The 26,145-nt window shown below is 40.1% G+C and overlaps 2 protein-coding genes across 4 annotated transcripts in view; one reads left to right on the top strand and one right to left on the bottom strand.

Annotated features, from left to right (window-relative positions):
- The window catches only part of gpd2 (glycerol-3-phosphate dehydrogenase 2 (mitochondrial)), a 31,683-nt gene extending 28,362 nt beyond the window's left edge, over positions 1 to 3,321 (top strand). For 2 of the 3 annotated variants that reach the window (XM_022201907.2, XM_051943074.1), the window contains one exon: positions 1,193 to 3,321. In XM_022201907.2, coding sequence (XP_022057599.1) covers positions 1,193 to 1,318 — 126 coding nt within the window. In that variant the 3' untranslated portion in view covers positions 1,319 to 3,321. Of the gene's footprint in view, positions 1 to 1,103 lie in introns of all 3 variants that reach the window. The other variant, XM_051943073.1, reaches the window with a different exon arrangement.
- Positions 3,322 to 6,675: 3,354 nt separating this feature from the next.
- Positions 6,676 to 25,785, bottom strand: LOC127532191 (tripartite motif-containing protein 16-like). The gene is made up of 2 exons (XM_051943460.1): positions 25,644 to 25,785; positions 6,676 to 24,181 (listed from the first exon to the last, which is right to left on the bottom strand). Exon 2 carries the CDS (start codon positions 10,675 to 10,677, stop codon positions 8,890 to 8,892), a length of 1,788 nt encoding a protein of 595 aa, XP_051799420.1. The 5' UTR covers positions 10,678 to 24,181; positions 25,644 to 25,785; the 3' UTR covers positions 6,676 to 8,889.
- Between the last annotated feature and the right edge of the window lie 360 nt (positions 25,786 to 26,145).

Genomic DNA, 26,145 nt, shown 5'->3' with positions numbered 1-26,145 from the left:
TAAGAAATACATTTTTTTTCCCTTTTATACCAGAATTCTAATGAGGTGTAGTCAGACCATTCTACACCACAGAATGGTCTGATGACAGTAGGGCCTGCTTGTTATTGTTGTCTTTATAACTATTAGTGCTCTTAGCTTGCTAAACGAGGAGCAACTTTGAGCTCATTCGAGGTAATCAATTTATACATTTCACTGGAAACACTTCTTATTCCATCAAATAACTGACAAAAAAAACATTCAGAGAGTGCAGCACTCCGCCAAGGCTGCTCAGTCATTGTACAATTTCTGACGGTCAAGTCCAAATAAGTCCACAGCGGTGGATTTGTAGTAGGATAACAATCATATGATATTCAGCAGGCAGCTGATATAGTGTTCACTTGTCATAGTTACAGTGATGCTGTGCCGCTATCTCACAGTGATACAGAAATCTTTAACAAATCCGTGAATCCAAACTGTAAGCCACATCACTGCTAAAATCCAATGAGTTGGTCCTTGTGTCATTTCTGACCTTCCCTGAAAATTTCATGCAAATCCATGAGTCTGTTTTTGACTAATGTTGGCAACAGACAGACAAATGTACGCTGATCATCACAGAACTCCGCTGCATTCCTTGGCGGAGTAATAAATAAAAAAAATATTCATCAGCTTGATAAGATGTGCTTAGTATGACAGAAACAATATTTAGTGAAAGACTGACTTTAGGTGAGTTATTTTTGACTCACCAGCAGACATGAAAGGGGCGGAGCTTATTACCTGTACTCTAACCAGCCTGCAGGGGGCGATGGAGATGTTTTGGCTTCGGTTCCCAGGAGCTGTCACATCCATCTTTAAGTTGTTTAAATGCAATTACATCCTTAAAACACTTGATTTTTATCTTCTTTCAGGATTTGTTGGCAGTCAGGGAAACATAAATTGACGTCAGGCAGCATTAATGTGCAGAAACACTGATATCTGTTTACATTATTTATATAAAACTATTTTCCGGCATGGTCAGCTTTAACACATGAAAACTAAAACTGGTGCTGGTTTAATTTCTACCTCCTGAACTCAGGGATGTGAAGGTGATCGGACGGCTGTGAAGGGTGTTTTTTTTTTTTCCACAGATGAAAAGGAGGACGACTCAGTCTGACGAGTCGTTAACCTTTTTAAGGCTGTTGTCGTACAACCATGTCCTCTGCTGTTCCCTCTGCAGCTGATGAGCGCCGTGAAGAAGGGACAAGTGTCGGACAGCCGCCTGGCCATCCTGATGAAAACAGCCGAGGAGACTCTGGATAAGAGAGGCCCAGTGACGGTGGACCGGAGCGGGGGCGGAGTCTGAGCTGCTGCTTCCTTTAAAGGTGTTAATGGCAAAAAGGAAACTCATGCAAATGGCGCTATCTGAATGACAATATTGCAATCAAGCACGCAGCAGGATGAATTTGGCCAAATCAAGCGCACTCCTCTGTGTGTTTTGGGTGAAACGGTATCTAATGATTGAGGCTGAGATTTGTTTTTCATGAGAGAAGACATGTTTTCCTGAGTCTGGTGCCTCTCACAGCGCAATGTTTTGTATTGTCTTTGAAACAAAACCTTTAATACTTTAATTATAACATTGTTTTTGTACGTTCTCCGGCGCTCCTTTTCAACATGATCGACACTGATTGTTGCGAAAATACTGTCTTCAGACGACAACTCGGCTTTTTATTTTATTTGTTCAATATTTCCTAATAAGCCAATGTTTCCTGGAAAAAAAGTAATTTGGTGCTAATTATAGAAAACAGACAGCATATATTTTAGATCCCTGTTGCCCACAATTGGAGGTTACATTTTGTCATGTTGAAATGCTTAATATGTTAAAGAATAGCCTAAAAAGACACACTCGGAAACAAAGAAATGTGGAAGAATACATTCTCGAGATTGCACCACTTGAACCCTAACATTTGTCCTAATTTTACAACCGTTATGGTCACAGTAGCTTAGCTTAGCATAAAGAACTAACTAAAATTTGCTTTCCTTCACTTCCAAAGCTCACAGATTTAAACATTATTGGTTTCTCTGTGTATTTACAGTCTCAGGTAATGTTTTCACCAGCTTTGTGCTAAGCTAACTAGCGGCACTATAGTATTGTTCCCTTCTGAAAAAAAGTACATCTAAAACAGCTAACTGAACTGAACAGCTTATAAAAATCTGCCTTCTTTCACTTCCAAAGCTCACAGAATTAAATGTTATTGTTTTCTGTGTGTATTTACACTCTCAGGTTGTGTTTCCACCATCTTTGTGCTAAGCTAACTACCTGCCCAGTGGTATTAGTTTCCTTCTGAAAAATGTGCATCTAAAAGTCAAACTGTTTCCCTAAGAAGCTCTTATCCATGGATCGACCAATGGGGGGGGGGCTGATGAACTCTGAGTTTTTGTTAGGTGTGTAGCTAGCTACAAAAGGCTCATGCTAATGCTAAGCTAGGATGCTCTGGACTCAAATTAATGCTTCCAACAGTATCCGAACTAAGTTGATGAAATCTGCGACATGTATCTTTAAAAACATAAAATATCAGCACATGTAGCGGCGACCACTGGATTTCATTCCTTTTACTTTCAGATGAGCCTAATAAATACTGTACTAATATTTATTTGTGGTTAAATGGACCTATTTTTACCTACAATTAGCACCAAATTCTGACATATTCCCAGGAAACGTGCTGTTTAGTAAATACTGTACGTTCTTAAAGCACACCTGCTGCCATGTTCTACTGTGTTCTCCATCTTTTTGCACTACTGCCGACACCGAGGTTTACATGTCCAGGTCTCCAGCTTTACTGTTCGACTGATCTTCTCTATTTTTACTGATTATTTATTGCTTTTTCTGCGTGTTGCTGCAGCTATTTCTACTCACTGAGATTTAATGTAAACGTATAACGAACGGCATCTTAGAAATGCGGTTTCATCGGGACTATATGATGTTTTTATTTGCTACTATCACGTGCTAAATGCGTTCTTTAAATAGTGTAAAGCGAAGTGGAGTTTATTCTCTGATTTCTGTGCTTGTGGTTGAGTTAAATCACCGTATTGTCGCACATCCAGCCTGCCTGATGGCCTCGTAGCCGATCAGCACTACGTCGATATGTAAAACCCTGCATGCAAAGCTGATGTTTTTACTGCTTATGGGACGTTTTTAATCTTGGAACAGCATGTTTAATGTGTGGATGAATGTATGACCTGTGCCTTCATGTGCCTACAACATGACACTCAACCTTCTTTTACACAAATACACGCTAAAGGACATTATGTTGAGAATGTAAAGATATTTATATGAACATTTATTACATAAAGAAATTATTTAAAATCGAGGTTGTACGTCCATTTTGTACGAACGGAGGCCTGTTGAAAGGACGTGATGCCATATTGGAGGATCTTTTCGTCAGTGTATTTTTGTTTTATTTTAAGGCAGGGAAATCTGTAAAATAATAGTCATATTTTAATATTTTTAATGTAAAACATTTTTAAATTTAAAATAACAGCAAATACCTCTAAAAAAGTATTTGTAGCTCAGTTTTATTTACAGTAAAGGTTAGTTTGAAAGTAAATATTGCAAATGCTTGATGTAAGTTTAATTAAAATTGGAAATAATTGCAAATATCTGTAAGGTAAATTTTCAATTTTATTTCACTACAGTAAAAAAAATAGTTTCTTTGTAAAAATACTATTTTTTTATTATTTTAGCATGTTTTTATTGTATAATGTGAAAATAATTTTTGTTGCAATAATTTAACAAAATCAGGGAAAGCTGTAAAATCACAGTAAATTTATTTAAATTTATTTGTTCAAATAAAAACATTTGTGTTTCTGGTCCAACGCGGCTACAGGTCCTTTCACAGATTTCGGCTGCAGCTTTTATTTTGTGGACCTCTCTGCTTCCTCAATGCCTTCCTGTTCCACTGGTGTTCAGTCACATTTCAGTGAACTCTGCAGGTGTTCTTGTGTGGTCACTGGAGGTTCCTCCACAATACCTTCCACTCTGAGGACCCTCGTGGCTGTCAACGCCGCCGCCCGTCAGGAATCGCTGGTGGGCAGCACGACGCAAATCCTCAGATTTGATTGTCTTGTTTGGATGAAATTACAGCTTTATCCGCACTCAAAGAGAATCATATTCCTCTGTCAGAACACGCTGAAAGAGAAACAAAGCAATTATCTAATTAAATGTATCTGGTTGCCCCGCTGAGCTTTGTGGGGTTTTTGTGTTTCCTTGTGAACATCAGTCAAAAGTGGCGTCGAAGGAAAACATTAAACCACGAGGCCTGTTTTCATTTTCAGCTGTTTCAATTCAGTTTTGTTTTGTTTTTTGTCTTTTTCAGGATGACTTTCAGCCAACGCCTGTTTCTGGAGTCAAAGCAACAGAAAATCAGTTTAGTTATCAAATTTAGTTATTCTTCCAAGTAAAATCAGTAAAAATAGTAATCGAATATACCATTTCTTTTCTGTTTTTGTTCTTAATATTTACATGCACTTGTGCTTAACTTTTTCTTTCCTTTGCAGTTTGATGGGGGTTTTCTTGCAGTTTATTGTCAGGGAGATGCTGTCTTGTATTTGTCTACATCTGCTTTCCTACTATTTGTGTATTAAGTAATAGCCTCTAGTTAGCGTGTTAGCCAGCTGTAGATGAACTTTAGTGCGTGTTAGCCAGCTGTAGATGAACATTAGTATGTGTTAGTCTGTCCTTTAGCGTGTTAGCCAGCTGTAGATGAACATTAGTGCGTGTTAGCCTGTCCTTTAGCGTGTTAGCCAGCTGTAGATGAACATTAGTACGTGTTAGCCTGTCCTTTAGCTTGTTAGCCTGTCCTTTAGCGTGTTAGCCAGCTGTAGATGAACATAAGTACGCGTTAGCCTGTCCTTTAGCATGTTAGCCAGCTGTTGGTGAAAAGTAGTAACTCTTAGCTTCTCCTTTCTTTCTATTTCCTGTTTTCTGCCAATTTTTACTGAATTTTACAGCATCTGGTCACTGCACATGGTGTGTTTCAGCCCGGTCTCACGGGGATTCGTGAAACTGTCACGTCAGTTTTTGTTTCGGTTTCGTGCGCACCAACACGATGTCATGTTTTTCGTGCCGCTCACCACGAGCGAAACCCGCTGTGGTAATCACATCTGAAAGTGGTTTATACCGGCGGATTCATGACGATCTAAGCTGTCCATCGGCGTTTGCGGCCGCGGCCGCCATTATGGCGCAGCGGCGGCCGGATCACATCTGAAAGTGGTTTATACCGGCGGATTCATGACGATTTAAGCTGTCCACGTTTAAGCTGTGTTGTGTGTTTAAGCAGAGATTTGACTTATTTTTCCACTTAACAACTGATGAGTGTTGAAAATCTGACAGTTTTTTTCAAATTAATAGCATGCCTTTTAAACTCCACAGGATAAAATTAACTTATTTTTTAAGTGTTTGCAATTTTTTGAAAGAATAATAATGTATATATGATTATTTTGTATTAGCATCAAAAGTCTATACATTTTTTTTAACAGAATTTGACTAAAACAAACATTCTGGTGTCTTCTGGATGTTTTTAGCAATCAGTTTATTCAGTTCAGAAGCGTTCAGTTTCCTGTTAAGTGTTACCTTTCTGTGTGCGATTGTAAAACGTCGGGTCGAGTTGCATCGAGCTACTGGAGGTCGGTTCTCACATGGATAGATGAACACGCAGACACACACTTCAACCTTCATGCTGCAAACTGACTGAAAAACAGCCTTTTCTCTGAAAGGTCACGGCCACATTTGAGTGGCAGCTTTAAGTCCTGCGCTCATATTACAATCTGCAGCGAAGACGTCTTCCTGGGAAAGGCCGGGAAGCAATTAATTGTAATGAATAATGGGACAAATGTGGGCGGCTTACGACCAGTAATGCTGCTGATTCTCTGGGGGACCAGGACCCAGAAACCACCTTTAACTGCTTCACTTCAGTTTATCATTCAACTGCTTTGTTTTTAGTTATTGTGCAAAATAAACAGATTTTCTAAACACTGGGGTCTTAAAATCAAACAGAAAAAGAGAAGCTTCAAAATAATCTCACAAAAAATGTTTGATTTGTTTGACTTAAAAAGTATTTTTGTAAATTTTTATTAATGAAGTTTTATTCTGACAAGGAAACATGTAAAATAACAGTTAAAAATAATTTTTGCTCATACAAATTTTTGCTTGATAAACAGATATATAAGATTTAAATGTACTAAAAAGATCTTAGTTTTAAATGTACTAGAAAGATTGTAGTTATAGTCAAATGTAAAAATAATTGTAAAAATAGAGATTTTTGATGCAAATTAATGCTTTTCTCCTGATGTTGCTAGAAAACAAGTACATTTTTTAAATTTCAGTTAAAAAATGGCGATTTTCAATCACTATTATATTATTGTGTTTATTTGTTAATTTTACGCTAATTTTATGCCTTAATCCAATTCACTTTTAGGAGGCTTTAATGTTTTTTGCTGCCGAGATGGTGCAGGTCTGAATTCCAACGGAACTGTGAAGAGTTCTAATAAAAAAGAAACGGTTGAATTTAAAGGAAAAAAACATTGCATAGGGATAAAAATGTATTTTTGAGCATTTTTAATTTAGAAAAGTCTCACTCCTTAAATAATGTAAGAAAAAAACAAAATGTGATTTCATGGTCAAATATAGATTTCATTATTTGTAAAAATATATTTAGGAGGACATTGTCAACATACAAAAGAATATTTTATATAGTAATATAGTATGAATGATAGATTTTAGAAAAATCTATAAATGTAACAAAAACACTGTCAAAATTTGTTGTTTATATTTAGCAAGTGACAGCAAGTTTCTTTAGCTAATGTTTCTGTGATAATAGACTGAGAATTGAATCACATTATGAATATGAATAATTACAAAAGTCTTTAAGTCAGACATTGTTCTCAGGGTCCAGAGGTGATAAACCTCCGTCCTCTGCTGGGAATAATGCTTCAGACCTTTCTGGGGCGACTCTCCAACCTCCTCCGGTCGAACAAAAACACCATTTTTCCAGGTGTCCTGACATTTACCTCCATCCTTGGCAGGCTTTGTGTGGACAGGAAGCTTTTTCAGCTGTGTTTCAATGGTCACCTGCCAATCAGCCAGAATCTCTGCTCCACATTCGGCCTCCAGCCACAAGAAGAGGAAGAATTTTACCATCAAGCGGCACCAACAAGGCCTGGTTGTTTCCTCCTACGCAGTGGAAATTAAAAAGAGTTTCCTTTTTGTCTTCAGATGGTCTGTGATGTGCTTCTGCCCGGCGACAGAGCCTCCTTTCAGGCTGCAGTGAGTCCTTCAGCTGCCTTCCAGCAGATCTCTAATGTGATAATAAAACCAGTCAACATGCTCTGTTCACTGACACATCCCAGTTTGAAATGTTACTGGACTCATAAGAAGGTGCAAGTTTTCTATCCAGTACAACAGAAAACTGGTTGAATATGTGAGAACATCATGTTGTTCAGAAACTGTAGAAACTGACAATAACATCAAAAATCCTAAAAGAATGTTTTATTTCAGATTTGAATACAGTGAAGTGGAAATTTAGTTGTGAACAATATGTACTGTTTTGGCCTCCCACCCCATTTTTAATTAATTAATTTTGTGTATTTATTTATTTGCTTTTCTTTTTTACAGTAGACATGTAAACTAATCTGCATTATATGCACGTTATTCGGATTATTGATAACGGAATTACTCAGCCATGGTGCTGACTCTTCCACCATTTCAGAACATTAAAAAATATATATAATATTTTACTTTTTTCTCAAGTGTTTTCCAGAAAAAACATTTGGACGCTCATTTATACGTATTAGAATAAAAAAATATTTGTATTGACGTAAAAGCAATTAATATTTTCACTTATTTTTACACTTTTGCATGTTATTTGTGAAATATCCATCAGGGTCGCTGCTCTCTAAACCAGTCGCGATCGGAGCATGTCATTGGCTGACAGACACGTCATTCTTAAGCAGACTCGATTCCAATTGGTTCGTAAATGTTTAGTAATGGGGGGCGGGCACTTCTTTACAACACTGATTGATTGGCTACTGTCGGCCGGAGCCACTCCTATTGGGTGACGGAGGTGTCAGTCAAAAGTCCAACCTGCAGGCGCCATTTTTTGAAATTCCACATGGGAAATTCTGCGTTTATGTTTGTAATAAAGTGAGTTTGACTAAATATTTCACTGAAATGAGTCCAGTAGATCGTTTTTATCTAAATTTTTTCGGTCGGTGTTTTCCTACAAGGCTTCACAAGTGAGTTTCCTCTTTGCTTTAATGTGTTTGTTGTTGATTGTAAGTGCAGATTTGATTGTGTAGTGAAATCTTATGTATACTTACAGTTGTGTTTATTGCAGTTATGTACTATATTACTTTTTGTGTAAGTTGACTGGAGTCATTTAAATGAAATGGTTCAGACTCTACAATATATTACAGACAACAAACAGGAGATGGCGATGACAACATTTGACAGGGATATCAAATAATAAAATTGAACTTTCACAAACAATAATTTACTGAGCAATAAGAAGACAATATCACATAAAATGATCCTGAATATACATAATTGTTCTGTCAAGTCATGGCAAATATCTGTAAAATAATGATGTTTTTAGCTGAATGAAATACAGTGAAACTAATTAAACGGTTCTGCAAATACAGATTTTTCTAGGAAACACATGGATGAAGTACTCTTCATGCTAAATACAAATCTTGTCGTATTTATTTGTGAATTCGTGTTTTCCTTTTTTGTAACCAACATTGGAGATTTTTGATATTGATGCTATTTACAGATTTGATTTTATTGTGAATATCTTTAAATTTTAAATCAGTGGAAGTCTCGAAAATAACACTAAATGGTTCATATAATTACAATTGACGACTGTTTAGGCTGTTTGTGTTTTACAGTTTACAATAATCGATGAACTTTGCAGTGGAGCCACGAATGTAAAGTCGAACTCCAGCATGTAGCGGCTGACTGAATGTGGTCTGGACTCTGTGGAGGAGAGTCACGGTTTCAGAGACGCTGTAGAAAGACAGAATACCTGCACTGTGATCCAGATAAACTCCAACTCTGGAGGAAGGAGGACCTGAGATGAAGGTTCTGCTGTTGTTGTAGCAAAATGAATAACTGTTGGTGTCACATTGGACAGACCAAGATTTGTCATTGTACCCAAAGTCACAGTCATTCAAGCTCCCAGTTCTGCTGATATTCTTGTATGAAACTGCTGCTATGAATCCTCCTCTCCACTCCACCTCCCAGTAACAACGTCCAGTCAGACTCTCTCTGCTCAGGACCTGATAACAGTCTGTGAATCTGTCCGGATGATCAGGATAAGACTGACGTTGATCCATTACTGCTACTTTACTGTTTCCTTCAGATAATAACAGACATTTGTGTGCTGTGTTTGGATCCAGAGTGATTTGTCGTAAATATTGTAAGAGTTCAGCTCTGGTCTTTAGTTCTGGTTCTGGTTGTGGCAGAAGAACATCTGGTTGAGGGACTGTCGGTGAGGTGTTTGTGCAAGTGCCCCTCAAAACATCCTGTAGATGATCTCTGAGCTTTTTCACAGCTGCTGTCATGTCCTTAAAGTCCTCTTGAATGCTGGTGTTGATGCTGGATGGGTGTGTGGACTCACCGACTTCTGACTCTGAGGGGTAGTTGAGGAGAAACTGGTCGTTATCTCGTGTATCTAAGATCTGCTTCAGCTCAGCATCTTTCCTCTTCAGATCAGTGATCTCCTGCTTCAGCTTCTCCTGAAGCTCTTTGACTCGACTCACTTCAGTCTCCTGCATGGATCTGATCTGCTGCTCCACATCTCGGCTTCTTTTCTGGATGAGTTGGATCATCTCTGTGAACATTTTCTCATTGTCCTCCACTGTTTTATCAGCAGAGACGTTGATGTTCTTCACCTGCTGTTGGAGCAGCTTCACATCTTCCTTTCTTCTCTGGATTCTCTGCTGGATGTTTAGTCGACTCATCTGAAGCTTCCTCTCGGTCCTTACTACTGCAGCTGAAACCGTGTCGTGACCTTCATGTTCGTCTACAGAGCAGAGATGGCAGACCAACTCTTGATCAGTACGACAGAAAATCTCCATCACCCTGTCATGACAAGGGCAGATGTTCTGGAGGTTCTTGGAGGGTTCCACCAGATGGTGCTTCTTAAACGCTGGAGACACATAGTGAGGCTGAAGGTGATTCCTACAGTAGGAGGCCAGACAGACTAAACAGGACTTGACAGCCTTCATCTTCCTCCCAGTGCAGAAATCACAGGACACATCTTCAGCTCCAGCATAGCAGTGATCAGCAGCAGCAGCTTGGAGTCCGGTCTTCTTCAGCTGCTCCACTAACTCTGCCAACAGGACGTTTTTCTCCAGGTTAGGCCTCGGTGTGAAGGTCTTCCTGCACTGAGGGCAGCTGTAGATTCTGCTCTGGTCCTCTCCATCCCAGTGGGCTTTAATACAGACCATGCAGTAGCTGTGTCCACAGGAAAGAGTCACCGGATCCTTCAGTGGATCCAGACAGATGGAACAAGAAATATTCTCTAAAGAAAGTTGAGCTCCTTTCTGAGCCATTTTCTCATCTGAGCAGCAGCTTTCAGGGAAGTGAGTCGATATAAACCAGTTAGACCCAGTCAGCTGTCTGTGGTCACCTGTCACATTGTAAAAACACCTGTTACTGTAAAACATTGATGGTTTTTAACAGGCTTAACTGTAATATTTTATCAACAATTTACTGTGACTCTACTGGTTTCCCCTGTTTAGTTATACTGATAATTTATTTCAGTTTTTGAACCTTACATTATTTCACTGATTATTCATATTTTTTTTCTGGCACCTTTGCTGCCTGATTTTTACGGTTGTTTTATTGGATGTATTTTTTTACAGTGTGGTTACAACCAGATTCAAAGGTCTCAATCACGTAACAAAACACCTTTAACCACAGATATAATGTCTACAAAGGTCTCCACCCTCTGTGGAAGTGTTCTCCTTTTGTTGCTTTACAACATTCAATCAACGTCAGTATAATCAATATAAGTTGGCTTTTCAGACAATAATTAACAAACTCACTGTCTGCTCCAATTTTCTGTCGAGCTTCCACTGATTTTAGCTTTCAAAAGCTCCTGTGGTCAGATTTAATATGCCTCAAACCTCCTCTCATTTTCTGAATCCCAAATTGGCCAGACATTGAAATGAGTTAATAAGCGAAATAGGAAATCTTACTAAATGTTTTTATTAAAGTGATGATAATAATAAACATGTTTTCTATGACAGTGCCATAGAAATAATCTTGTCAGTTCATCAATGTGTGTATCAGTGACTGAATTGTATATTTTTATATATATATATCTGTGGTGTGTTTTTGAAAAATGCTCTGCAATTATCTTTTAATTATGTGAATGCTGAATATGTGGTTGTACAGTGTTTCCAACCAGAACTAAATGACTCTTTGTTGAACTTTGATCACATCTACAGAAGTTCCATTGAACACCTGATGGTTTTATTGCTGCTGTAACCTTCAGCCACTCTAAGATTAGTCTTGTTGACTTCAGCTAATAATGTTTTTTTAAATCTCCACACCGTATCACTTTGAACGTGTAAGTACGGTACCAAGCCTTCAAAATAATTTCAATTCAATTCAATTCAATTTTATTTATATAGCGTCAATTACAGTCAAATCGTCTCAAGACGCTTTACAGAACCCATATGCCTGACCCCCAGAGCAAGCCCAAAGGCGACAGTGGCAAGGAAAAACACCCTTTTAACAGGGAAGAAACCTCGAGCAGAACCCGGCTCTAAATAGGGGGGACCCATCTGCCTGCTGGCCGGGCGGGTTGAGAAGGACAGAAGAGGGCAAGGGGGAGGGATGGGAGAAGAGGGAGGGGTGAGAAAGCAAGGAAAACACAACACACATTTGAATACATGCATGACAGGATATGTGACACAGACAAAGTATAAGCTAACATTGAAAACTGACTCATAGTTTACTCTTATGATGTACGGCTCTGACATTAAACATACTCCTTATATAGCTAGCAGTAAAATTCAAACAGTATGTAAGTTAGCATAACAGTATATTGAAGGCGATGCAGAGTTGACTCGTGGAAAAAGGGAATTGGAAGCAGAGGGCTGGTGGAAGGTCAGTAGCAGCATCCCACAGTGGACATGGTGGAGACTGGACCAGCTGGTGGAACATCGACCGCAGATCTGAAGCATCCAGCTCTGGGACCAGGGACACTCGGAGAAATAGCACAGGGGGAAACAGAGTGAATGTACTGCAATAACGGTATACATATTAAATGTAAAGGTAGATAGAGAAGGGCTCAGTGCGTCAAGAAAAGTCCCCCAGCAGCCTAGGCCTATAGCAGCATGACTAGGGGCAGAACGAAGGGACGTCCAAGAAGGAGTCAGCTGTACAATGAAGACACAAGCCGGACCTCTGTGGGTCACCCAGTCAGCCCCAACTATAAGATTTGTCAAAAAGGAACGCTTTAAGCCTGGTCTTAAAAATAGAGAGGGTGTCTGCCTCCCGAACCCAAACTGGGAGCAGGTTCCACAGGAGAGGCGCCTGATAACTGAAGGCTCTGCCTCCCATTCTACTTTTAGAAATTCTAGGAACAACAAGTAAGCCTGCAGTTTGAGAGCGAAGAGTTCTACTAGGATAATAAGGTACTATCAGATCTTTAAGATATGATGGAGATTGGTTATTAAGAGCTTTATATGTCAGAAGAAGGATTTTAAATTCTATTCTGGATTTAACAGGAAGCCAGTGAAGAGAAGCAAGTATAGGGGAAATATGATCTCTTTTGCTAACTCCTGTCAGTACTCTCGCAGCAGCGTTTTGGATCAACTGTAGATGTTTGAGAGAGCTATTTGGACAACCCGATAATAAGGAATTGCAATAGTCAAGCCTGGAAGTAACAAAAGCATGAACTAATTTTTCTGCATCACTCTGAGACAGAATGTTCCTGATTTTTACAATATTACGCAGGTGAAAAAAGGAAGTCCTACAGACTTGCTTTATGTGTGAGTTAAAGGACATGTCCTGGTCAAAAATAACTCCAAGATTCCTCACAGTAGTACTGGAGGCCAATGTGATGCCATCCAGAGTAACTATTTGCTTTGAAAGCGAGTTTCTAAGATGTTTGGGGCCAAATACAATGACTTCAGTTTTGTCTGAATTTAGCAGTAGGAAGTTAAAAGTCATCCAGGTTTTAATGTCCTTAAGACAATCTTGCAGTCTAGCTAACTGATCAGTTTCATCTGGCTTCATAGATAAATACAATTGTGTGTCATCTGCATAACAATGGAAGTTAATACAATGCTTCCTAATAATATTGCCTAAAGGAAGCATGTATAATGTGAAAAGTATCGGTCCTAAGACAGAACCCTGAGGAACTCCGTGATTAACTTTAGTCTGCTCAGAAGAGTTATTGTTGACATGCACAAACTGGAACCTATCTGATAAGTAGGATTTAAACCAATCCAGTGCTGTCCCTTTAATGCCAATTGAATATTCTAGACGCTGTAATAAAATTTTGTGGTCGATTGTGTCAAACGCTGCACTAAGATCTAACAAAACAAGTATAGAGACTAGTCCATTATCTGATGCTATGAGAAGGTCATTAGTAACTTTCACTAGAGCTGTTTCTGTGCTATGATGCACTCTGAAGCCTGACTGAAACATTTCAAACAAATTATTCCTTTGTAGGTGTTCACACAATTGATTTGCAACTGTTCTTTCCAGAATTTTAGAGAGAAATGGTAGGTTGGATATCGGTCTATAGTTAGCTAACACATCTGGATCTAAAGTAAGTAAAGTAAAATAAGGGTTTAGTCAGTGCAGTGACGGACAACAAATTAAGCCAAGTCAATGCTGTCTGTAAAGCAGCCAGTACAGAATAGAAAACAAACAACTGACTGAGATGTCAAAGGATGAATTATAAAGTACAAATAGAATAGCAACACTTGGGGGTTTCTGCTTTTCAGTCTTTCCTTTGGGTGTTTTCATTGTCATCTTTTACATTTTCACCACAGTGCTCCAACGTTGACAGAGATATCTTGCAGAAACCTTACAGTCGGCTACAACTGTCTCTATTTAACCTTCTAAAGTGCCAAAATGCCACCAAGAGTTTAAACTTTCCCCATTGTGTGACATGAAGTTCATAAACGTTGCACATTAATACATAAGAAAGCTATTTATATGAACTTGTTATTGATTGATAATACCCATCAGTCACTCAATGACTCAGGAATACAAATTGACAAATGTTAGTTTTTTGTTCAAATTAAAGTGAAATTAATGTCATTGATTGAATATTCTGTGTGATAAATACGAATGATCCGTTAGCTGAAATAGACACAATAATGTACAGTTTGTGGTACTCTAAGAGAGAATATGGTAGGAGGTAAACCCCAAATTGTGATGCAGAAAAGTGCTTCATCGAATCAGTTCTGCACGACAGTTCCTTCACACTCAGAGCTTCTCTTCATGTGCTTTTTAGTGTTTAGTTCGTGGATGAAATAACACGATCCGTTTTTGGAGAAAGTCCTATCATACGGTAGTCCAGTCTAACTAAGCATTAAACATCAAAAGTTTCCTCTCTTTTCCCTGTTTGAACTGGGCTGAATGAGTGAACAGAATCCAGTCATCTCACATTCAATCTGACATTCTAATAGTGTTTAAAACAGTTTTATTCTTTCAAATGCTTGATGGTGTTAAAGGATTTTGGGAGCTAACAAATGTATGAAATATCCTTCACACCGATGATTAGACCTACTGCAAATCTCATAAAGACAAGAGCCACAAGGCGTCAGTCTCTGGTTTAAATCAATATTTAAAGCCAATAGAATCTGTTATCGGCACGTCTTTATCCTGTAAAGTGGAGGTCTCAAACTCATTTTAGTTCAGGGGCCACATTCAGCACAGTTTGATCTCAAGTGACCAGTAAAATAATAACATAATGACTGATTGGTTTAGTGATTGGAAGTCAATAAAACATCAGTGTAAGTCAAACTGAATGAGTGTATCAGTGGATCGAAGTCACTTCACTGCAGCTCCATGACTCCATCTGCTGGACAGACAGAAGTACAGTAGTTGATGCGACTTCCTCAACCTCACTGCTGTCCGCTCGATGAGTGGAGGAGCAGCTGATGTTCTTCCAGGAGGATTTCGGTGGATGTGCGCTGAATGATGTGTTTCATCTTCAGGTGAAGGTAGAAAGTGTGTGTGAGCTGATGTGAGTTCGACAGCATGGATCAGTGTGAGGACTCTTGGAGCTCTCTGTGTGAGGATCAGGAGACCCAGAGCAGAGACCAGAAGTGAGGCGACACCTTTAGCTGTCACTGGAGACAGCTGGAAACTAAAACCTCTCTGGGCTTTTAAAGCCAACGAGTGAACTGATTCTGCCTCCACGTCTGCAGGAGGAGTTTACTGTTTTTTGAAAGACACTTTTAAATGTCTTTATCAATAAATCCTCAAACACATGTTGATTGTCAGCTCAGCTCTTTGTTCCATACATGTATATGTCCCTATGTGATTGGTGTGTGCAGTCAGAGAGTAAAGAATTAAATCTGTCAGAGCCTTTGTGTGGTGAAGAGGCTGCAGGACATCAGCTGATCCAGCAGGTGGCACTTTTGTTCTTTGGCTCCAACCAGAACCAACAAGAAATCAGCATCAGCTGCAGCTTATCCACCTCATAGAGTGTATAAGAAGTTTTAGTTGACAGCTGTGTCCAGTGAATGAGCAGCAGCGTCCTGTTGAGGTTGTGAGAAGTTTACAGCCCCTGGTATTCCCAGTCAGTCTCCCATCCACATACTAACCTCCACCAAAGTGCTTAGCTTCCAAGATCAGGCGTATTCAGGCTGGTACAGCCATAAATGATAGTGTCATGAACTGTGGGACCTTTTCTACATGTCCATCATCTCCATCATCTGAGTCCTGATGTCCATGTGAACGTGACTTGAAGCTCTGAACAGACTCACACACTTCGTCCACCACGGCAGTGAAGAGCCGCCGTTACACAACAAGTTATTGATTGTAGCTTCACCTTGAGCCCAACATGAAAACGTTTGAGACACAGGAACATGTTGGGTTTCTATTACAGTTTTTCGCAAAATAAAAGCGATATTTCTAAAATTTCGACAAAGTATATTTGCGCTTTGAACGTGTTACCATTGAAGGTTGTTCTGGGCAGAAGCATCGTAGCTCTCGTAAAATATCATCCCGCGAGATTTCACTGCAGGAAGATGGACGCCCAAAACCTGTTTCTATCTCCTTATAACACTCTGCATTCCTCTGCTGTTTGCTGTCTAGTATGGCAGTGATGTTTTTCTCAAGAATAATGGCAAGAAACGTCTCGGTCTCCTCTTCTGTCCACACGTACCGCGCCATGTTTACTCCGAGAGAACTGGTCATGTGACCAGGTACGTCACGTCCGGTGACGTATAATTCCGGAAAAAGTGTTTCCATTGCGCTTTTGCGATATTTTTCAATATCGAAACGTCTGAAAAACAGCCTCATGAGAGCGTAAAAGCCTTTTAGCGATATTTTAGTCCTTTTTCGAAATTCAGGTGTTTCCATTACCAGTTTTGTATTGCGCTATTTACATTTTGCGCATAGCTAAGGGTAATGGAAACGCTGCTGGAGACAATAAATCAGCTCATATCACATCATGGACAACAAAGTCACACATACAGGCTCCTGAAAATGACGCGTTCATTCAATTTAAGTGTTTATTCCAGGTTGAAGACGCTCTACAAAGTAGAAGAAAAAAACAGCACGTCTTGTCACAACATCTATAAAACTGTGGTTTGTTCCTGAGGGCCTGGTTAGTACTTGGATGGGAGACCACCTGGGAATACCAGGTGCTGTAAGCTTTTTACTTCTCTTCACAACCTCAACAGGACTCTGCTGCTCATTCACTGGACACAGCTTCTGCTGTCTTTTTGTAGTGATGACTGATTGAGGCTTTGCTGAAGCTTACACACTTTATTCAAAACATGCTTCATTACTGGAGGCTTCAATGACACACAGAGCTCCAGTAGGACATCTAGTGGTCAATAAAATCAAGTGCAGTCGACACAAAAATACAGATTATTTGATAGATTTTGGTAGTACGTCTTGGGGTTTATTGGTAAAGAGGGTGTGCTTATGGAACTGGTCATCAGTTTTTATTAAGAAACAGTTTATCCACTGTTCTTCGACGCGAGCGGTTTCTTCTTTTACAGACTATTTCCCCAGACTTGGAAAAAAACCCGTTCACACGGCACAGATGAGGCTGGGGTACACAGGAAATGTTTGGCTACATTACACAGGTTTGGGTAAACAGTGTTGTGGGTGGTCCAGTATGTCAGCGGCTCTGCACTTGTTTCCAGAGGACATCAGTTGCATTTGTAGTTTGTCAGACTCTGTTTGCATCTTGATCCAAAAGTCATTCCTTATTCATAATAGAAGAAAACATAAATACATGTGGAGGCTGCTGCTGGATCCACAAGTGTAGCAAACTACCAGTGAACTGTTAGATAGATAGATAGACAGATAGACAGACAGACTGCCTGGCCAAAAAAAGTCCCCGCCTGGATTTAATGCAGCAAATAGGTAAGAGCCTTCCATTGGATAATTACTGCAGTGATGAATGTGTTTCAGCTGCAACAACTTCTTTAACCCTAGCTGATGCAGTGAGGAGCTTCTCAGTTCTTAAACAACCGTGTCGGATGCGTGCAGAAACATGCTGCAGATGTTTTATCGCTCGGTGGTCTCCAGCGTCCGCTTCCACGCTGCAGTTTGCAGGCTGAAGGCAGCCGACACTAACAGACTTAACAGTCTCATCAGGAGAGCTGGCTCTGTCCTGGGGGTTGAGCTGGAGTCTGTGGTGGAGACGTCAGATGCTGAGGAAGCTGCTCAGCATCACGGACAACACCTCTCACCCCCTGCATGCCACGCTGACGTCCTATCAGAGCTCCTTCAGTCACACACTGAGACCACTGAGACGCACCACAGAACCACACAGGAGGTCTTTCCTACCTGTGGAAATCAGACTGTACGCTTCCTCCCTCTTCTGCAGGAGGGATACATGATCAACGGACTTATTTCCATGTGCAGCATCATCACACTTTTCCTTGATCGTCTCACTATCTGTATTACCACTGTTCAAGAGCAATATTTCTGTACATCTGTTTACTTTTGTGTTCACTTCACTTCCTGTTTATCCGTTTCTTGTTCTTGCTACAGTTTACATTTTGGAAGTGTGTTATTTTATTTTCTATTTTATTTATTTTTTAGCCACTATTCCTTCAGCTAAGACACTTCACACAAACACTGAGACACTTTGCATTTTGTACTTTGTATTCTTGTGTTTATTTTTCTGTTTTACTACTGACCTCTGTGTAATTGTGTATATTTCACTGACCTTTATTGATTGTATTGTACTGGAGCAAAAAAAATCTCCAGCAGGACGAATAAAGTTTATCTTATCTTATCTTATCAATCATGCAGCTCCATCGTAGCTTCACCGTGATGCTCAGGTGTGGAGGTTGGACCACAAAGACTGGACACCAGATTCAGCCGTTACGGTTTGATCCGATAGTCCGGAGCTTAAACAAGCTGACTTTTACTCAAAAGATCTCTGGATCTAATCCAAGCAAACTTTCTTGTTTGTGAATACTTCTCCATTTCAAGTCAAGCAACAAAACAAACACAAGATTCAGACCATCAGACTCTCCAAGGCAACGATACGTTGAGGTGCTCAACCAGTCGAGTTGGTGATTTAGTGGAGATGCTACAACTTCTTCATTTTGAAGGTTTCTGGTTCAAGACCAATCTTTCGAAACATTTTGCAGTTTGTCCTCTATAATCTTCCTGGCACCACGATAGGAAGAAACTAGAGCAGGAACAAGTATAAGATGTTGTGGGGTAGAGGAAAGTCTAATGTTTCCTTATGCAGGAGGTTCACTGTTCAAGTCCAGCTTTTGTACTTTGTCCTCATGAAAACCTCTTAGTACCATCACAAGAAGAAACTCAAGCATGAACTTTGCAAGAAAGATGGTGTAGAGATATGTACTGTGCCTCTTGCAAAGGAAGTTCTTGCTTTAAATCCAGCTGAAGGTCCTTTTGGCTTATTGAGAACCTCTTGGTACCATCATTAAAACAAACTCAGAGACCTTGTGCGGATCATGGTGCAGAGATCAGTTTTCAGCCTCTTTTGTTGGCGGTTTAGGGTGAAAAAACCCATGAGGCCCTTTCATTTGGACTTGTCCTCGCCGATACTAATTGGCACCATCATTTAAGCGTCGTTACTGATGCACCTTGTGGGAAAGTTGGTGCAGAGGTAAGCTTTGCGCCTCTCGTGTTGACGGGATATGGTTCAAATCCCCCCATGGGCATTTATTTGTACTTTGTCCTCGCAAATATTAATTGGCACCACTATTTAAGCAAAGTTAGAGACAATTTTTGTGGGAAAGATGGTGCAGACATAAGCTTTGTGTCTCTCATGTTGAAGGTTTGTGGTTGAAATCTCCCTTCAGACCTTTTGTCTAGCCTTTGCCCGCTCCACTCTTTACTGGTACCATCATTTAAGCATAGTTACGGCTTCAGCATGTGGGATGGTTGATGCACAGACAAATTTTATGCCTCTCATGTCAAAGGCTTATGATTCAAATCCTCCTCAGGACCTTTTTTTATTTGTCCATTGTCCTCTTTATTACTTCTTTGTACCATCACTTAAAAAAACTAAGAGCTACGCTTTGTAAGACAGATGGTGCACAGATAAGTTCTGTGCTTCTTGCTCAGGAGGCTTATGGTTTAAAGCCAGCATGAAAACTCTTTTAATTCTTTGGCTTCTTGAGAACCTCTTGGTACCATCATTACAACAAAAGTCTTGAAGTTGGCCCTTGTGAGAGAGGTGGTGCAGAGGTAAGTTATGTGCATCTAATATTGAAGGTCTGTGGTTCAAATCCCCCTCCAGATCCGCTGTTTGTACTTTCACCTCTTTAATACTTCTTTATAGTATCATTTAACAAATACATGGGCTACACCTGGTAAGAAGGATGGTGCAGTGGTAAGTTCTGTGCCTTTAAACGTGAAGGTTCTTGGTTCAAATTCAGCTCAGGGCTAATTTTTTTCGTCTTTTTGCTGACTGAGAACCTCTTGGTACGATCACTAACGCAAACTCTACCAGAAACCTTGTGTGAAAGGTAGCGCAGACATAAGTTCTGTGGCCGTCATACGGGAGCGCTGCAGTTCGAATCCCGACTCAAAGCCTTTTTGGACGTGTTCAGTACCATGCTTTACATGATAAAATGAAACTAAAGCTGAAAGTCAGTACGGACCACAATAGCCAAGCGGTATGGTAGTGGACTCTGATGCGGAGCGTTGCTGGTTCAAATACAAGGACTGAACACAAGCAGGATAAACAACAACAGGAACCAAACTCTGGGAACCAAAGTGAGACAAGGAGTAACACAAATGGCTAAATGACAACTGGAAACAAACTCTGGAGAAACAAGGAGCAACACAAATGGCTAAACGACAACTGGAACCAAACAAGGAGCAACACAAATGGCTAAACAACAACTGGAACCAAAGTCTGGAAACCAAGGTGACAGAGACAGCGATGGTGACATGGACCTGAAGAGGGAAGGGGAGTAGAAGAAGGGGGAAAGAAAAGAGCCTGTTTTTTTTTTTTTTTGTTTTTTTTTTTTACATTTTTTCCCCTATTTTTGGTGATTTTTGGCCCAAATTTAAGAAAAAGCTTCACCAGGGTAGGGGATCAAACCCTGCTCGCCCATCCTCCAACTGCTGCCACTACCTCTGGACTATAGGTACTTCATACTTACATACTGGGTTTTCTTCTATTCCATAAGGAGATCACCCGAACACTAAAAGAAAAAAAAAAAAAAAAAAAAAAAACAATCTCCAAAAGATTTAAAACTCATAGATACAAGCTAATCTGTCTATGAGTTTTAAAGAACATGCTAAAAAAAACACACAATGTCAAAAAGTCACACTCTTCTCCTGATCACTCATTTTGACATTTTAGCACAATTTCAAAGCCACACAAGTCACCTTCTTCATGTCACAAATGGGAGAGAACAGCAAACAATCATTTTTAAAAACCTCGCTGTAATTCGTCCCCATTCAAAATCCCCAACAGATGTTCACATTTTCAACATTTTCGGTGAATTTTTGAACATTGGTGGGAAAGAAAATAATTACAAAATTTTCTTTAAGAACATTCACATAAAAATCAACCAAAATCAAGGGAATTTCACTGGATTTTGCTTGATTTTTCTGTGAATGTTCTAAAAGAAAATATCAGAAGTTCTACTGGTGTACATGTAATCATTTTAGATATTTTTAGGATTTTTTGGAAGAGTTTTACTAATTTTTGGAAAATATTTACAAAAATTTTCTTGCCAAATTTGGTCGGATTTTTTTCAAAGGGAAACTTTTAAGGATAAATGAAGAGGGTTAATACATCTCAAATTAGGAGGTTACATGAAAGCGAAAATCTATTTTTGAGTGAAAAACTGGTTGTTGTTTTTTTTTAGCATATCTAGCTTATTTTAAGACACCTAAGCTTGACAATGCCGGTAAAATGTAGCTGAAAATAACTAATAACTAATTTTGAGATATGAAGATTGTAAATATCACATCTTATTTCATGAAATCTGACCAAGCCACATTTCACTTGTTGTATTGGCAGATTTTTTTCACTTATTTCAACTTAAAAGTTTCTTGAAATAAGGTTTTTTTCCTGTTTTGAGAGCAGCATTTTTTCCAGCGCAGACATGCCACAAAACTACAGTCATTTAAAATGGAAACTTTCTGGCTTTAAGAAACGCTCAAAGAAAAAAGAAAGAAAAAAAATAGTGGTTATCAAGAACAATTGCTTTTTCAGATCAAGCAGAGGGGGAAATGATGGAATCACTCAGTTCTGAGGAACAAGTGATGGAATCACCCTGCAAATTTCCCTATCCAAAACTAACACCTGCGTCTGATTTAATGTGCTCATTAGTCTGCGGTCGAAAAGGAGCGCTCACACCTCGGAGAGCTGCTGCACCAAGCGGATCGACATGAATCACGGCTCCAACACCAGAGATGTCCGTTGAAACAAAGGAAAGGATCGTCAAACTTCTTCAAGAAGGTAAATCATCACGGAATGTTGCAAAAGATGCTGCTTGTTGTCATCTGTGTCTAAAATCTGGACCGTGGGAAGGTTGTAAAAGGCAAGCATACTGGCAGACCCAGGAAGACGTCAAAGCGTCAAGACAGAAAACCTAAAGCAACGTGTCTTGAAAACAGAAAATGCAGCAAAACAAATGAGGAACCAATGGGTGGAAACTGGAGTCGTCGTCTGTGACCGAACTGTAGGAAAGCGCCTAAAGGAAATGGGATTTACATACGGAAAGGCAGAACGAAAGCCATCGTTAACACCTAAACGGAACAAAACAAGGTTACAACGGGCTGAGGAAAAACAACGGCGGACTGTGGACGACTGGATGGAAGTCGTATCCGGTGATTAATCGCGAATGTGCATTGGGCAAAGTGACGATGCTGGAACTTTTGTTTGGTGCCGTTCCAATGAGATTCATGAAGACGACTGCCTGAAGAAAACATGCAGATTCCCACAGTCATTGATGATGTGGGGCTGCATGTCAGGCAAAGGCAATGGGGGGACGGCTGTCATCACGTCTTCAATAAATGCACAAGTTTACGTTGACATTTTGGACACTTTTCTTATTCCATCGATTGAAAGGACGTTTGGGGACGACGAAGACATTTTTCAAGACGATGACGCATCTTAGAGTCACAGAGCAAAAACTGTGAAAACTGTCCTTGAAGAAAGACACATGACGTCAATGTCGTGGCCTGCAGATAGTCCGGATCTCAATCCAATTGAAAATCTGTGGTGGAAACTGAAGGAAATGGTCAATGACAAGGCTCCGACCTGCAAAGCTGATCTGGCAACAGCAACCGGAGAAAGTTGGAGCCACATTGATGAAGAGTTCTGAAGAGTCACTCGTTAAGTCCTCAGAGACCGCAAGCTGTTAGAAAAGCCAGAGGTGGCGCAACAAAGTGCTGGTGGTGTCTTGGAGTGTTTTTCTGTTTGTTTGCTTTTCATGACTCCATTTTTTTCCTCAGAATTGAGTGATTCCATCAATTTTTTTCTCTGTTTGACCTGAAAAGCAGTTGTTATTGACCACCGCAATTTCTTCGTCTTGATTACTTTTAGTGTTTCTTAAAGCCAGAAAGCTTCCATTTTAAATGACTTTAGTTTTGTGGCATGTCTGTGATGTGCTTTTTTGTTTCTCCAAAATCAAACAAGGGAATGAACATCCCCCAGGACCGGTGATTCCATCATTTTTGCCAGGGCTTGTACAAGTTCTTCATCCGTTAGAAAAGTCCTGTCTGCTAAAACATCTTTGAGAACAGAACTCCTTTCCAACACATTTGCTGCTTCGTCTAAGTGTCTACCATATGTAAAACAGCTCTGAGGGTTTCATCCTGAGCTCCACTCAGAGATTTCACTGTGCAGCAGCTCAGCAGTTTGTTGGAGAAAAGCATTTAGGTTCAATCTTTCAAGCCCAAAAAAACACCAGCTGTTGCCTTTAGAAAAAAAAGACACCGTTTACCAGCGTCACAAGCTGTAAAATCAGAAGGAACCGTTGGATTTTTCAACCTTCTGATGGGACTTGGTCTAGTCATCTGTGATGTTCAGTTCCATCAGGAGAATCACCCAATTCTAAGCTGAACATCGTGATATTTCATGGAAATCTATTTATTCTGCATTTTAAAAAGAGTCAACAAAAATGAACCAGATTGAATCAAATAGTTTTAATCTGGTTTTCTAATTGTAATGATTTTGTGATTGTTCCATTTCATTTTGTGAAGAACTTTGTCACTTCATTAAAAGGATGGACTACAGAAAGAACCCAGCAGAGTTTAGCTCCAAACAAATGACCTCCAGTCCTAGTTGAAGACATAAAGTGGGATCTGGAGGGAAGCTGTCGGTGTGAACGTGTCGGCTCTCTGGTTAACTCGCCTGCTTGCGTCTCCATCCTGACGCTGCTCTGCTGGACCGGAGCTCCTGGACCGGCCGGGTGGACCTTCCTTCGCACGTCTTCCCAGTGGGAGTGATTCTGAGTCGGCCTCTGAGGATTCTGAGGAGAAGCTGCAGGGCCACATGAGACACTGTGAGGAGACAAAGCAGAAATGATTCACACACCAGACATGAAGAAAAGAAAACATCAGAGAGTGTAAAACACAACAATGAGTCCTAAACATCACTGGGGATGAAACTGGAGGCAGAAAAACTCAAACAAAAACCGCCTCAACAACCTTTTCGCTCCAGAATGCGGAAGAGACTTTATTTCTGGAGAATCTCGTCCAAAGTTGGATTTACTGAAATGTGTTTTAATTTTCAACACGTAAAAGAAGAGGAAGATCTGAGTTTTCAGAGCTGCAAGCAAACTCATCTCATTCTTCTACCTCCTTTGTATCACCATAGAATCTGAACACAGAAACTCATCCAGACACTAAAGCCCCAAGACTGGCAATAAGTCTATTCATCACTTCAAATAACAATTCTACATTTGTTCTTTACTCGCTCCCAAAACCGTTCCAGCAGCTGAAGGAATGAAACCGAAAGCGTCTGACAACCATCACAATGAGACTTAACGTGAGATTCGTCACATAATTACTGGTTTTGTGAGCAGCACGAAAGAACGGCATCTGATGAATGATGATATTTAAAGTGACTTTTCAATCTAAAATAAGGAAACCTACATCTACACAGCTGATAGACGAAGGGACATTAAGGAGCAGATCGGCCACACTTTCACACAGTCTGCATGTTTCTGCAGCTTCTCCTTTCTGACTCTGACTGCAGCAGCTGTGCTGTTTTCAGCCCGGATGACATTTTAGACTTCTCATATTGCTTCATGATGATACTTTGTTCCTGTCAGAAATATTTCACGTTGCATCCACTGACCTGTAGCGTTCCACACCACATGACAGTCAGCTTGCTTATGACTTTCAATCATAGTTTTATGTCTTACAGCCAGAAGAACACAGCCGAGAACATGTCCTTTAAACACAACATGCAGCTGGAATCAGAATCTGAGCTACATGTGAGCTGATAATTTGGTAGGAATATTGTTCATCCTGTTAACATTCACACAGTCTGCACTTTCTGCAGCTTTCCCTCCTTCAGCTGCTGCGTCACTGTCAGTCTGTGTCAGGACTTTATCATCTTTCTGCTTCTCTAATGTCATCGTTTGCTCTTCATTTGTAAAACGGGACACTTTGGCTCCGGTACTGTCACGGTCCTGATGATACTGGGACTAAATATGTGCTCTGCATGGATCATCTGCTTTTAAAATGACACAGCAGCAAACATCACAACAAAGAGCCACTCAGAGAGAATCTACAACTCATTCACTTTAAAACCAGCAGCAGCTTCTGCTGAAGCCTCAAATTACAACTTGGAGCTTTGAAAGTCTGGAATCATGATTTGATGTCAACTCCAACTCTGGATCTTTTCTCTCCTCTCTTTGTAATTCTTCAGGTCTCTGCCTCACTATGCTCCGTGCTGTCAGATGACAAATGTTGGGAATTTGCTCTGAATTAATAAAAGTGAATTGATTGAGCTCACCTGGATTCAGTGTCCTGCATCCTGGATCTGGAGCCACTGTACAGCCACAACAGAAGCAACAACAAACCAGCGTCAGCTGCAGCTGATCCACCTCCACTTTCTCGCAAACAGCGTCAATCCACAGCAGGAGGCGCCACCTGGTGGTCGGAGGAGGAGCCAACAAACAGTAAACTCCTGCAGACGTGGAGGCAGAATCCGTTCAGTCAATGTGAGAGAGCCTCTATTGCTCACAGATGTAACTGAAAGGTCATGGCAGAAGTTGGCAGCTGATTTGTTCACCCTGGAAGATAAAAAATCTGTTACTAGTAGACTTCTTCTCTAGATATATAGAGATTGCTCAGCTCAGCCCAACTCTCTCTGCCAATGTCATTGTGCATTTACAGTCAATATTTGCACATCATAGAATACCAGAGACACTGATCACAGACAAGGGCCCACAGTTTGCATGTCAGGAAATGAAAGACTTTGCAAATGAATACTGTTTGGAGCATGTACCAGTAGT

The sequence above is a fragment of the Acanthochromis polyacanthus genome, chromosome 22 (genome assembly GCF_021347895.1).
Source record: "Acanthochromis polyacanthus isolate Apoly-LR-REF ecotype Palm Island chromosome 22, KAUST_Apoly_ChrSc, whole genome shotgun sequence".
Taxonomy (NCBI): Eukaryota; Metazoa; Chordata; class Actinopteri; family Pomacentridae; genus Acanthochromis; species Acanthochromis polyacanthus.
The sequence above is the reverse complement of the archived record's forward strand: the minus strand, read 5'-3'. Positions and strand labels throughout refer to the sequence as shown.

What these genes read in the sequence shown, in the direction of transcription:
- LOC127532191 (XM_051943460.1), bottom strand. Translation starts at nt 10,677, where the DNA reads ATGTTTTACAGTAACAGGTGTTTTTACAATGTGACAGGTGACCACAGA.